At 42.2% G+C, this 14,477-nt stretch overlaps 2 protein-coding genes across 4 annotated transcripts in view; one reads left to right on the top strand and one right to left on the bottom strand.

The window, feature by feature from the left end:
* trmt1l (tRNA methyltransferase 1-like) overlaps positions 1-4,402 on the bottom strand; it is a 77,397-nt gene extending 72,995 nt beyond the window's left edge. Inside the window, exons 1-3 of the mRNA XM_059984519.1 lie at positions 4,338-4,402; positions 1,876-2,040; positions 713-775 (exon numbers count right to left, since the gene is read on the bottom strand). Coding sequence (XP_059840502.1) covers positions 713-775; positions 1,876-2,040; positions 4,338-4,398 — 289 coding nt within the window. The 5' untranslated portion in view covers positions 4,399-4,402. The remainder of the gene's footprint in view (positions 1-712; positions 776-1,875; positions 2,041-4,337) is intronic.
* Positions 4,403-4,498: 96 nt separating this feature from the next.
* swt1 (SWT1 RNA endoribonuclease homolog) overlaps positions 4,499-14,477 on the top strand; it is a 172,082-nt gene continuing 162,103 nt past the window's right edge. For all 3 annotated transcript variants that reach the window (XM_059984507.1, XM_059984508.1, XM_059984509.1), the window contains exon 1: positions 4,499-4,661. The gene's annotated coding sequence lies outside the window, so the exon portion shown is untranslated. The remainder of the gene's footprint in view (positions 4,662-14,477) is intronic.

The raw sequence follows: 14,477 nt of genomic DNA, 5'->3' as shown, positions 1-14,477 counted from the left end.
AAAGCACAGATACTGCTCTTCACTTTCCCCTTTTTAGTTTAGATACCGACCTACAATGGAGACACAGATAAATGCTGCAGCACCAACTAGTGAACAAACATAAATAACTTTTAAGAAAGTAGGCAACTTTAAGAACTTTTGATAACCTATTGGAGGACACACGGGTGGCACAGCAGCATAGAGCTTTTCGTAATGCTGTACAGTGCCAGTGACCGAGGTTCAATTTCCGCTGCTGGATGCAAGAAATTTGTTCATTTGCCTCGTCACCATGGATGCTCCAGCGTTCCCCCCCCACCCCCCACCAAATCCCAGAAGATGTATGTGCTAGTAAGGGTCAGTAACCTTTACTAACCCTTATGTCAGCCCTGGAAACATGGTGAAACTTGCGGGTGGCCTCCATCACATCCTCAGGCTGTGTTGGTCACTGACACAAATGATGCACTTCAATGTATGTGACAAATAAAGCTGATCTTTAAAAATCTGATCTACAAGGTTTCCAAAGTACAATGCTAAAGGCAACACATTATCATAATGGTAAAGGATGTGCTAGATTAGAACTTGTTTAGACTTTTGTTAAGCACACTAATTACAAAAATAAATTGAATAGCAACCTCACAAATTAAATTTACCAATGTGAATTTCAACCGCATTGCAAAAAATAAAGAAAATGCATATCCTCTGCAGTATTTGAAACACTTAACCTCAAACTCACCGCCTTCAATATCTATAAGATTCTTTAAGTCTGCCAGAGACTGTTGGATGGAGATGTGTCTTTCTGGGGAGGAAAAAAAATAAGGTATTTTAGTATTCTGAAAATACTATTGAAGTAAAACAGTTTTTTCCAGATAACATTATATTAATATGTTACTTGGTAAATTAGTCAATATATATAATGCAGTGTTTAACTAATATGCAGTAGGGCCTAGGTCTGAGAGCAAGGAATGAGTCAATGTTTGGTTGATTTAAGTGCCAGGACAGATTGAAAAGATCAGTGCCTCAGGGCCAGAGGAGAGGGATCGCCAGGGTTTAGCTCGCTGCAACAGTGAGATTTACTCACCTCTGTGTTGAACTGAGGCTGTGGCCTGCAACTAATGGGCTCCTGGACCACCTGCAATGATGACTGGCTTTTGTGCTGTGTACTCACTTTCATGAACTTTAGTTCCATGTGTGTATTGTTCCTTTTTTTTGCACTCTGCGTGTGTGATTGTCTTCTTTTTAAAAAATGGATTCTATTGAGTTTCTCTGTTTTGTGGCTGCTTGAAAGGAGTTGAATTCCAAGGCTGTGCATAGTGTACGTACTTTGATGATAGATGTACTTTGAAATTTGATGTGTGCAAGCCCGTTTTATAACGGAGAAACAAATCTTACGCTTTCATTGTCAATTGTGATCAGTAAAGGAGGCAGAGAAAGAAAAGGCGAAAGTAATGACAAAGGAACTGTCTTAAGGAGGGGTGGAGAGTGTGAAAAGAAGGTGGTGTAGGAAATGACCAGGATTAGGCCAGGATGGTTTCATTTTCATTATTTATTGAGACACAGCATGGAATAGGCCCTTTCGGGCCTTCAAGCCACACCAAGCAGCAACCCTCGATTTAAACCTAGCCTGGTCATGGGACCATTTACAATGACTAATTAACCTACTAAGCAGTACATCATGGACTGTGGAAGTTAACCGGAGCACCCGGAGAAAACCAACACGTTCCACAGGGTAGATGTACAGACTCCTTACAGAAGATGTCAGAATTGAACTCGGAACTCCAACAGCCCGAACTGTAATAGGATCGTGATAACTGCTACTCTACCATGACACCTCCATTTTAACAGAATTGACTGAGCTATTTTTAAAGAGATGCTTTGTTTTCTTCCCTCTAGCCATACCTGCTGCTCCAGTTGTTGTGGTTGGATCCATTGGTTCAGACAAGTTTTCATGCGCATCAGCGGTGGTTGCAGTACTGAAGTTTGGTTCAGATGATTCCATATCAGAGTGCAAATTAGCTGCAACACCTCCATCATCCTGAACTGAGTCATTCCCAAAACTGAAAGCTGAAATATTTGAAAAGCAAACTGAACTTTTTCAAGAAAAAAAATCACTGATGATTAAGTAGTTAACAGTTAACTAGTGATATGATGATTAGCTATGTGAAACAAAATGTCTTCAAACTAGTACATTTTGTGAAATGCTTCATCCCCTACTCTTAAATCAAATTTCAAACTAATCCAAACATTATAACTACAGCAGGTTCAAACCCTACAGGTACAGTTATTTCCTGCAGGTTTTCCAAACTCCAAATTCCCTCTCTAGACACACCCAAAATAATAATTCAGGGTTTTGTTTTTAAGTCAGAAACATACTGATGTGTTGTAATTGTTAAATCTGAAATTTTCATTCACACTAACGTACCCAACAGCTCTACACCTTCGTTCTTGGAAACACAGATTCTTTCCCGCTCCTCCCCCCAAATAATTCATCACTCAGGCTCTGGTGATCCATGTGCTCTCAAGCTCCTTCTCAACAACTTCATAGAAGAAAAACATCTGTTATTCTTGGAAATCTTAATACCAATTCTCTTCCATCCTTATTCACTTCCATTTTCCTCTCCTTTCCTTTCAGGATCAGGCTCAAGACCATTTATTCTTCAAAATCATCAGAATAATTTATCTACATTTAACTTTAGTGAGCCACTGGATTATATTTCTTGTGATCTTCGTCTTGCTGAATTCTGATTATCAGATAATTCAAAATTGTATACTCCTGAAAGAAATTGCATTCTTAAAATTTTATACTTAAATACATCATAAAATTGATCAATTAAAGTATTTTTGAAATATTAATACTGAAACACAAATCTTAAAATATATTATCTCTTGTTGGGTTCCAAACATTCTACAATAGTTATCTTTAACTGAAATATTGATCTGGGGCAACAGTCATGGAAAAGCTACTGTGTTATGGTCCTAAAAGTTACAAACAACATGGTGTTCTCCTTACTTCTCTCCTCCCACTCATCCTTCACCCAAACCTGTTTGTACAATGATTTCTTCTTCCACCCATTCAGTTTAATTTCCTTCTGTCTGTGTTATCTATTCTGTTTTTAGTAGTTCCAACCACCTACAATTCTCAACAAATCACTTCATGGTAATGCAGCTTCAAATATTGCCCCCAATTTCAGTTAACACAATTGTCTAAGATGTTAAAAACTGGCAAATAAATCCAGCAGGGAAAATGTTCACTTGTCATTAACTTGTAAAATGTCTGAATGCTAAATCAATTCACCATGATCATGCATAACAAAAGCAGGGGGAAAAGCAGCAAGTAGTAAAACAAATCCAAAGAAAATTCTTCACGGTTTTTACTGTATTATGTTAACCCATTTTGTCGATTAAAACACATAATAGTATCAATGTAATTTAGTTTAAATTTGTATATTTTTAGTTGTGTCCCACATTTCTGACTTCTATTGTAATCGTGGGATTTAAGCATCTTCATCCATCCATATGTCTGGCACTCAAACTAATTCCATCACAACACGACACTGCGGACATTGTGAAAGAAAAATTGCGAGCTACCGTTCCCATAAAAAAAGTTGAGACCCAGATATAAAATCAAACAAACTATACGGAAGCTTAGAAGTATTTTCAAGTCTCCATGACAACTAAAAGCAAATAGATTTACAGCAATAAAACAAATATAATGATAAAAAGTAAGCAATCCACCAAAAGAAAGCAGATGTCCTGTATAGGATATTAACGTCATCTGAAGATGTTGTGAAGCACAAAGAGAAAAAATACAGGACTTGGGAGGTGGGAATAAAATCAAATGTTCGTAAATAGGACACTTCACATCAGTCGCTCCTGATGCGCCCTGCTCTATGTTGTTTCAGAAACTTTTAACACAATTGATCGCGCGCGTCCTACAATTGCAACCTCGTCAAAATTCACCCCAAAGTATTTCATACGTAGTGATACGAGAAGTCAGTAACAAGAACAGATTATTTGTTTTAAAACGTGTTAAATTATTAAATATCTGACTGTCCTATAAAAAGTATAAATATTTTAATTGTGGAAACATAATCATAAGGAACATTTGCTGATTCCCACATGCCTACTGACTCACACCCTGTTTGAATTCTGGTGCGTATCTCCCGGAGAGCCTGTCAGTCAGCTCCGTTACCAGGATCAGGCCCTAAGACGGAGCTCTGCGGTCAGGCCCTCAAACTAACTCCATCACAACAATGTACAGATGCAAACGTGGTAAAAGAAAAATTGTGGTCTACTATTCTCTTCTAAAGAAGCTGAGGCCCAGATATAAAATTGAACAATCAAGTTTTCGATTCTCTTACTTAAACTTCTATTTGAGGCAGTGTCCTCCTGGTGCAGCTCCTCCGCTCGCTGCTCCGCCATGTTACCAACGGTGACGTTCGATAAATAAGTGGGAGGTGATGCGAAGTGTCAGCCCCGCGCATGCTGCGAAGGGCATGTTGGGAATTGTAGTCCTTTCCGTTTCCATGGTGGGAGAACCTCTGGAAGGATTCTTGTTCCCGTAATGCGTTATCTAACTGAAACCTTTGATTTTCTGAGGAGAAGGCAGCTTTATTTTAAACGTTAATACTTCGCATAGTCAAATTCGAGAAGTTGAAGTGGGCGTCTTGTTAGATACGTCTGTGGTAAGTATAAATGGAGGCGGTAATTTCTGAAGCGGAACAACTGGTTTTGGTTGTGGGCCTGCGATGCTGGATCACACCTGATGCCGTCCCGTACCTACTGAATCTGCCGGAATCTCCACAACGCTTGACGGAACGACAGAAAATCCCGAAATGCCCAGCTAGTCAGACATTTGGGTATGGAAACAAATTAAGCATTCATCAACATTTTATACGCCGCCTAAATCAACCTCTTGAATATTCCCATCTTTTTGAACTAATTTTAAAATAGAGGAATAAATCCGAGAAACAGTCAGAGGAGATGATCAACTACATCTGCTGGAGACGCCATATCCTCAATGATGAAAATGGTCTGATATTTTCTGTATTTTCGAACTTCCTATTTCACAATTCAGTCAGTTAGACAATTTTTATTTAGAGATACAGCCCGTGCTGTCCAATTACACTCGTGACCAACTAACCTACTAACCCGTAAGTCTTTGTGGAGCTCCCAGAGGAAATTCATGTGGTCACAGTGAGAATGTACAAACTCCTTCCAGACAGCAGTGGAATTGAATCTGGATCGCTGTAGTACTGTTAACGCCAACCACCAGGTTATAATGTTGAGCAGTCCCTGTGAAGTGTGTGTGGGAGATGGAACTTGGTTGGAGAAGGGAAAGAAACTGGGTATCGAGGAGCTGGGACTGGGGCTAGCTTGGGGGAGGGGGTGTAGAAGGGTGCGGGACCAACTGGAATATATGATCTGGGTGGACCAGAAAAAAAGATAAAGGAATAGCTGAGTTGCAGTTAGTTACCTTAATTTAGATAATTCTGTGTTCATTTAGTGAACTGACTCCTTCTGGTTATCTATTGAGATACGGTGTGGTTATGCTGAAACTGGAGAGGGTTCAAAGGAGGTTCAGGAAAATGATTCCAGGATTGAATGACTTGTCACATGAAGAGTGTTGGATGGCTCTGGGCCTGTATTCACTGGAATTCAGAAAAATGAGGGGTAACCTCATTGAAACCTATTGAATGGTGAAAGGTCTTGGTAGAGTGGATGTGGAGAGAATGTTTCCTATAAAGGAAGAGTCTGACCAGAGGACACAGCCTCCGAATAGAGGGGTGTCCTTATAGATGACACCCCTCATCCTTAGGGATGAGGAGGAATTTCTTTAGCCAGAGTAATGAATAAGTGGAATTATTTGCCACAGGTAGCTGTGGAGGCCAATTTTTTATGTATATTTAAGGTAGAGATTGATAGATTCTTGATTAGTCAGGGCATGAAGGGATATGGGGAGAGAGCAGGAGATTGGGGCTGAGAGGAAAAATGGATCAGCCAGGATGAAATGATGGAGCAGACTCGATGGGCCAAATGGCCCAACTCTACTCCAGCATCTAATGGAATAGGCCCTCTCAGCCCTTTGAGCCATTCCACAATCACCATTTTTTTTTCATTCTAGCCTAATCATGGGACTATTTGCAATTACCAATTTGGACCATGGGGTGAAACCAGAGCACCTGGAGGAAACCTACAGGCGGCAGTGGGAATTGTACCTGGCTTGCATGCACTGTAAAGCATTGTGCTGAACACTTATTTCCTTTGCTTCTTGTCACTGTAGGGGTTTTCAACGACTTAGACAATGAGCCAGGCCTCTTGATCCTTTAGCCTTAAATTTGAAAACCATCTTCAAGGATCATGTGAAGGCTGCTGTCAACTTTGCATTAGTAGATAACATAAATTCCCACAAATCTGCATTCAAATTCTTCAATAACAACTGGAATATATAACCAACCCTAAAAACAATTTAGTCCAACTGTAAATGGCAAATGTACTAGATGACAAAAAAATACCCAACCATAATCTAATAACTAATTCCAATGAAGAAAACCCAACTTCCAGAGAAATTCTGGAGCCATAAAGAGGCTGAGCATGGGGTGTGCTCCACATGGGGAACATGGCTATAGTTAGACATATTAAACTCCTGCACTGACAGATCCACTCCTGGTGACATCACCACCATTCACACTACCTTAAGACTGGTTGCATCATCATCTGGTATGCAGGCTCTGATTTGCAGGATTAAAAGAGGCTTTTGAGGAATGTAGTCTCAGCCCAGCTCCACCACGTGCACAGCCTTCCCCTCTATTGAGAATATCTTCCAAAGGCAGTGCTTTAAGAAGGTAGCATCCATCATTGACCCTAACCATCTTGGGGCATGCCTTTTTTCATTACTACCACCATCAGGAAGGAGGTACAGAAGCCTGAAGATCCACTGACTGAAGATAGTGGATATGTGAGGCAATCAATATAATATACATTGATCTGGTCCAGCTGATAATTTAAAGAAAAATTGTTCTGCATCAATATTTGTTAAAAAGGGTATCATGGGTTTCAGAGAGATCTTAGACTGACCAGGGAAGAGTTGAGAAGGCAGTTTAAGGACTGAAAGCAAATTGTACAATGTGTTTCATTTCTTGCCCACTAACCCACTCTTGCATTTGGTTTAGTTTAATTTGCAAAATTCTGATGAAAGAACTGTATAATCATAGAAATGTGCTTATAATCTTGTATATTCTCTTACCTTTTTGTTCTTGAAATGACATGGGAGGAGGTCATTTTCCATAGGTGCCTATGGCAGCTACCGGGGAAAAATCTAGTACATTTTCTCCTGCTTATTGCTCTGTTCTTTTGCAATTAATTCTTCTTCACATATGCCCATAAGCTCTGTTTTGATTTATTTTTATTAACCTATACACAGGGGTAATTAACAGTTGTTATTTAATCTATCAGCACATCTTTGGGAAATCTGCAGACGACTCCATCTAATACATAAGATTGTAGAAAATGTAACTAAAGAACATTTGACCCTTTGAGCCTGTTCTACCATTCAATATGTTCATGGCTGATTATCCAAATTCAGTACCCTGTTCCTGCTCTTTCCCTAATGATTTAGCTGTTGGTTTTATGTTTAACTCCCTGGACATAATTAATAATTTTGTCTCAACTACCTTCTCTGATAGAGAATTCCACAAATACATTATTCTTATTGGGTTTAAGAAAAACTTGCTCTTTATTTCAATCCAGATTGTTATGGTTTGTAACTTGAAAATATTAAATTAATTCAAAAAAGGACACAGGAGTCTGAAAGGCAGGTCTATCTTTGTCTTACTTTTACGGAGGCTTGCATGTATCACATGGTAGCATGATGTGTGCAATTAACATATTTTTACATATAACCCAAAATTAATTAAACAAGAATGCTCAGTCAACAACATGTTTACAAGATTATTCAAATATTATTGAAACATTAAGAACACAACACAGATAAATTTACACTTGGGTGGTAACCCCAGTTCTGGACTTCACCACCATCTGGAAATCTTGAACCATTCTGTCTCATCTCTTACAATGAGGTTGTGAAATAGTACAGCTCAGAAACAGGTCTTGCAGCCCAACTTGTCCATGCTGACAAGTCTCTAATGCCCGTCTCAGCTAGTCCCACATGCTCATTTTTAGCCTATATCCATCTAAGTCAGGTGTTCCCAACCTTTTTTCTGCCATGGACCCTTACCACTAATTGAGGGGTCTGTGGATCCCATGCTGGGAATACCTGCCCTAAACCTTTCTTATTTATGTACATGTTCAAGTATTTTTAAAAAATTTTGTTATTGCCACATCCTCTTCTTCCAGCTTATTCCATATGTGCACCCCCTCTACATGGAAGAAGGTCCCTTTTAAACCTTTCCCATCTCATCTTAATTGCATGCTGTCTAATTTTTGATTCCCTTTCACTGGAAAAGTGATTATGTGTTAGCCTTATGAATAACTCTCATGATTTTATACAACTTTACAAGATCGTCCTTCATTCTCCTATGTTCCAGTGATTATAACGTCCTAACCTATCCAGCTTCTTCCTATAACTTGTGCTTGAGTCCTGGCAACATGAGCAGTCTCATTCTTCTGAACTGTACCAAATATAAGCCCATTAGTCCAATCTCTTTCCATGCATTGGTCTGGCTATCTCAGGATTTAATATAATGCACTCCTTTGCATTCCTTCCATTGCAAAAACATCTTTCTTAAATGAGGAAATATTCAAATTCTCACAAAATAAAGGCTAGCCATGCACTGCACCTGCATGTTTACTTTTAGTATATCATGTACAGTACATGTATACCCAGGTCTCATTGCATTTCTCCCTCTTCCAAGTTATCAAAGTTCAGACAACCTACCACTTTTACCACCAAAATGACCTTGCATTTATCCAATTAATGCTGGATATTCCATACATTTGACAGTCACTGAACTTGTTCACATCTCATTTAGATATTTCTGCAACCACTTCTCAACTAACATTTCCACTTAGGTTTGTGTCATCTGCAAACTTGGCTACATTAATTCCTTTGTTTAAATCATGAATGTATTTGTGAATATCTGGGATTCAAGCCCTGAATCCGTACTTAATTATTTCTACTGTTTGTTTTGTGTCTGTTATCCTTGTCAATAAATCAGCTCAATCCTATTGCTTTAATTGTACACACTAATATATTAAGTGGGACTTTGTCAAAAGCATTTCCCAAGTGGAGATAAAACTGTAAGACATAGAAGTAGAGTTAGGCCATCTGGCCTATTGAGTCTCCTCTGAAATTCCATCATGGCTAATTTATCCCACTTAACCCATTCTCCTGCCTTCTCCCCATAAACTTTGACACCCTGACTAATCAAGATCCTATCACCTTGGACGGAGGTGTTGGAAATGAACCAGGTAAATTTGAGGGCATGGTGAGAGATGGAGGCAAAGTGGAAGATGTGGATGAATTCAGCATGGGTGCAGGAAGCAGCACCAATGCAGTCATCGATGTAGTGTAGGAAAACCGGTGGATGGCCACCGGTGTAGGTTTGGAACATAGACTGTTCCACACAGCCAACAAACAGGCAGGTATAACTGGGACCCATGCGAGTGCCCATGGCTATACTTTTCACATAGCTGACAAACAAGCAGGCATAGCTGAGACCCTTGCCATGTAGCTGGCAAACAGGTTGGCGTAGCTGGGTCCCATGCCACGTAGCCGGCAAACAGGCAGGCACGTTTTAATTTCACTTTTAAAGTCACTGATAATGCCACTCCCAATAATTTTTCCTTTGGCTCATAGAACATAGAATAGTACAGCTCAGTACAGGTCCTTCGGCCCACAATGTTGTGCCGACTCTTGAACCCTGCCTCCCATATATCCCCCACCTTAAATTCCTCCATATACCTGTCTAGTAGTTTCTTAAACTTCACTAGTGTATGTACCTCCACCACAGACTCAGGCAGTGCATTCCACGCACCAACCACTCTCTGAGTAAAAAATCTTCCTCTAATATCCCCCTTGAACTTCCCACCCCTTAGCTTAAAGCCATACCTTCTTGTATTGAGCAGTGGTGCCCTGGGGAAGAGGTGCTGGCTGTCCACTCTATCTATGCCTCTTAATATCTTGTATTCCTCTATCATGTCTCCTCTCATCCTCCTTCTCTCCAAAGAGTAAAGCCCTAGCTCCCTTAATCTCTGATCATAATGCATACTCTCTAAACCAGGCCACATCCTGGTAAATCTCCTCTGCACCCTTTCAAATGCTTCCATATCCTTCCTATAGTGAGGCGACCAGAACTGGACACAGTACTCCCAAGTGTGGCCTAACCAGAGTTTTATAGAGTGGTTTCTCCCACTTCTTTCAACAAAAGGTATAGAGTGCTTTCTGCATTCATGCAGAACTTGTCGACTTCATCCACTTTGCCTCCAACTTACACCCTCGCTCTCAAATTTACCTATCCATTTCTGACAACTTACTCTCCTTTTTCAATCTCTCTGTTTATTTCTGGAGACAGCTTATCTACTGATGTCTATTATAAACCCACAGACTCTCACAGCTACCTGGACTATACCTCGTCCCACCCTCCTAGTTGTAAAAACGCCACCCACTTCTCTCAATTTCTCCATCTCTTCCGCGCCTGCTCTCAGGATGAGGCTTTTCATTCCAGAACGAAGCAGATGTCCTCCTTCAAAGAAAGGGGCTTCCCTTCCTCCACCATCAACACTGCCCTCAACTGCATCTCCTTCATTTCATGCACGTCTGTTCTCACCCCTTCCTCCTGCTACCCTACCAGGGCTAGGGTTCCTCCCATCCTCACCTACCACCCCACCAGCCTTTGCATCCAGCACATAATTCTCCGAAACTTCTGCCATCTCCAATGGGATCCCACTACCGAGCACTCTTGCCCTCCCCCCCCTTTCTGATTTACGCAGGATTCGCTCCCTATGCGACTTCCTTGTCCATTCATCCCTCCCCACAGATTCCCTCCTGGTACTTGCCCTTGCAAGCAGAACAAGTGCTACACCTACTTCTACACCTTTGCCCTCATTCAGTGCCCCAAGCAGTGCTCCCAGCTGAGGCAACACTTCATCTGTGAGTCTTTTGGGGTCATATCCTATGTCTGGTGCTCCTTGTGTGGCCTATATATTGGTGAGACCCAACGTAAATTGGAAGACGGCTTTACTGAGCACCTACACTCCCCCTACCAGAAAATGTTGGATGTCCCAGTGGCCACCCATTTTAATTCCACTTCCCATTCCCATTTGATGTGTCTATCCATGGCCTCCTCCACTGTCATGAGGTCACACTCAGATTGGAACAACACCTTGTATCCCGAATGGATAGCTGCCAACCTGATGGCATGAACATTGATTTCTCAAACTTCCAGTAAGGCCTCCCCCCCCCCCCCCCCACTCCTTCACCATTCACCATCCCCTTTTCCCTCTCTCACCTTATCTCCTTGCCTGCCCATCGCCTCCCTCTGGTGCTCCTTCCACCCCCCCCTTTTCTTTCTTCCACGGCCTTCTGTCCTCTCCTATCAGACTCCCCCCTTCTCCAGCCTTGTATCCCTTTCACCATTCAACTTCCCAACTGTTTACTTCATCCCTCCCCTCCTAGTTTCACCTATCACGTTGTTTCTCGCTCTCCTCTTCCTCCCCCCTTCCCCGCCTCCAGCCTTTTAATTCTACTCATCTTTTTTTCTCCAGTCCTGCTGAAGGGTCTCGGCTCGAAACATCAACTACTCTTTTTCCATAGATGCTGCCAGGTCTGCTGAGTTCCTTCAGCATTTTGTGTGTGTTGCTGGGAGCAAAGGATGTTGGGATTGGTGAGTGTGGAGTGCTGCAAGTGGAGTGTGGGACAGGTAGCAGCAGAGTGCTAGGGTGGTGGGGGAAACATTAGTGCAGGTGCAGACACACCCAGCCCTGAGACACCAGGCAAGATAATTTGATTCTAAACAATTGGTTTATTGATCACTACAGAATGTCTCTCTGGTGCTTCCTGTTCCCTCCCCTCTCTCTTTCCCTTTTCCCAACCATATTGCCCTCTCCCTGTTCCCTTCCCACTCTCAGTCCACAATAGAGACCCATATCAGAATCAAGTTTATCATCACTCACATATATCAAGATCTTATTTTACAGCAGCAGTAGAATAGAGCTAATAGGACTTGATGTTTCAATACCTATGGTAAGTCAGCACTTTCAATGTTGGCATTGGAATTGGAGAGGTGACAAGGAGGGTAGGTACTTCATCAGGGTCCTCAGGTGGGCACCCTCCTTTTTTGACATTTCGTTGATAAGCCCACGACGTCTCCAGAGGGCTCAACGGTGCTACCTTGCGTCCCAGATACAACCCCCCCTCCCCCCAGTTCCATACCTTCCTGTCTTCATCTTGCAGCCCAGTTGTTGTCTTCCCTTTTAATCCAAATCCAATTACTTTCTTCTGCTGCATTTGACGAAGACTTGATTACTTGTTGGAGTGAGTAACCCCTCACCCCCATCTTCTTCTATAGACTGGTTGTAGATGTAGCCACGAATCCCTTGCATCCCACTTCTACAAGAAAAATCTTGATCTTCCAGCCATTCTGGGAAGCTTCAGTTGCCAGCACTGAGTACGGTCTTTTAACTCTCATAAGCTTCTTCAGCACCATTTTCCCATGGTGCTGTCAATTCCACAACATATGCCAGCTTGGTTGCTGTGGTTGCTGGTTGTTGTAGCTGCAATGTCTGGGGGAAACACAAGCTTTTTTTCCAAGTCCATGTCCATTTTCCAATCCCAAGCAACCTGCAGAATGCTTACCTCTTTTGATGTTAAATGGTCCTCTGGAGGTTGGCCTGCTGGTACAAATCATGTGATGTGAACATTTCTTGCTGATGTTTGTGGGAGAGCATTTGTGGTAATTCGCCTCTGTTCCAAGATTGATGCTAGCTGACTGAGAACTTGGTTTGCTGCCAAGTGTACCGTCCCTGGCTGAGGCTCGTGGTGCATCCTGTTAAAATGTGCCTTAGTGATCCAGGTGCTTGACAAAGAGAGCAAGTGGGGTTTTCTTCTCACCACTGGCTTAGGTTCTGGAGTGTGGGTAGGAGGTCATAAGTGGCTCTGATGACAAAACTTAGCCGAGGTCCCTCCATCTCCCAGATGTCATGCCAGCTGAGTTTCCTCTTTTCCAGGATCTCCCAATTAGTCCATTGGCCCTGCTTGGCCATTGAGATGGCCTGGCGTGTCGCTCTGCCTCTTCCTGTCTTCTCACCTCCTTCACCACGAGCTGTCTCTTCTGCACTGATGTTGCCTTGTGCCATTGAGGTGGCTTTGGGACAAGCCCGAGCCTGGCTCTTCCAAGTTGGACTTGGCTAACCACATCCCTGAAGCGAAGAGCAGACTTGGCACTCTGAACGGCTTCAGATAGGGTCCACTTCCTCCCATTGCCATACGGGGGGGGGGGGGGGGGGTGCCGCTGTTGGAATAACAGTATCTTCAGATTCAGTGAGCGTCATGACCAACCTTGTTTTGGTACATTTGAATTCTTCCACAAGACTTGCAATAGGTAATTCTAATTTGCCGTTCCTGTATAGTCCAACAGGACATAAGCATCGTGGAAGTCCAAGCCACTGTTTCACATGTGTGCTGATCACTTTTTCGAGCTTTTCCACCTTGTTAATGGGTATTTCATACACTGTTAAAGGTCACATGAGTCTCAGGAGTATGCCGAACTGGAAGCACCACAGCTTGAGTTTTTCTGGCAGCCAGGTCTTGTTGATGCAAGCTCTGTACATGATGGTATCACTTTTTAGTTGTTTAAACTGCTCGGTGTCCTTGAGCTTAGCATCATGCCATCGGCCCAAGCAGTTCACTGGCATTCCTGAAACAGTTGGGACAGGTGTTCAGTCTATATGAAATCTTTGATCAGTGACTTGACCTTTGACAATGGAGATGCTTCTGCACTTGCTGGGCTTGATCTTCATCCTTGCCCATGTGATGTTTTGCTGAAGCTTTTCCAGAAGTCTGTAGGTGCAGCAGGCAGTTGTTGTCAGTATTGTCATATAATCCATATAGGCTCATATCGGTGGTAATCTTTGACCAAACAGTAGCCGTTTTCCTCCTGCAACCCATTTTGAGGCTCTGATAATAAGCTCCATTGTGATAGTGAAAGCCAATGGGGAGATGATGCACCCCTCCATGATGCCTTCTTGCAGCAGTTGCCAAGCTGTGGTGAAGTCTGAAGTTGTGAGACAAACTTTCATATTCTGAAAGTAGTGTTTTGCCAGATTTGTTATTGTTGCAGGCACCTGAAAGAATTCAAATGCAGTCCACGGTAGGGAATGAACTGATCCATAGGCATTGGCCAGGTCAAGGAACAAGACATGCAAAACCTTTCCTCCTTTCTTAGCCATTTGGATTTGATGCCATATGACTAGTATGTTCAAGGCATCATGAGAAGCCTACTATGCCAGCCTTTTGGATTGATGTATCAATGAAATGGTTTTGT

The sequence above is a fragment of the Hypanus sabinus genome, chromosome 11 (assembly GCF_030144855.1).
Source record: "Hypanus sabinus isolate sHypSab1 chromosome 11, sHypSab1.hap1, whole genome shotgun sequence".
In the NCBI taxonomy this organism is placed as follows: domain Eukaryota; kingdom Metazoa; phylum Chordata; class Chondrichthyes; order Myliobatiformes; family Dasyatidae; genus Hypanus; species Hypanus sabinus.
This window is presented reverse-complemented; position numbering and strand designations above follow the sequence as displayed.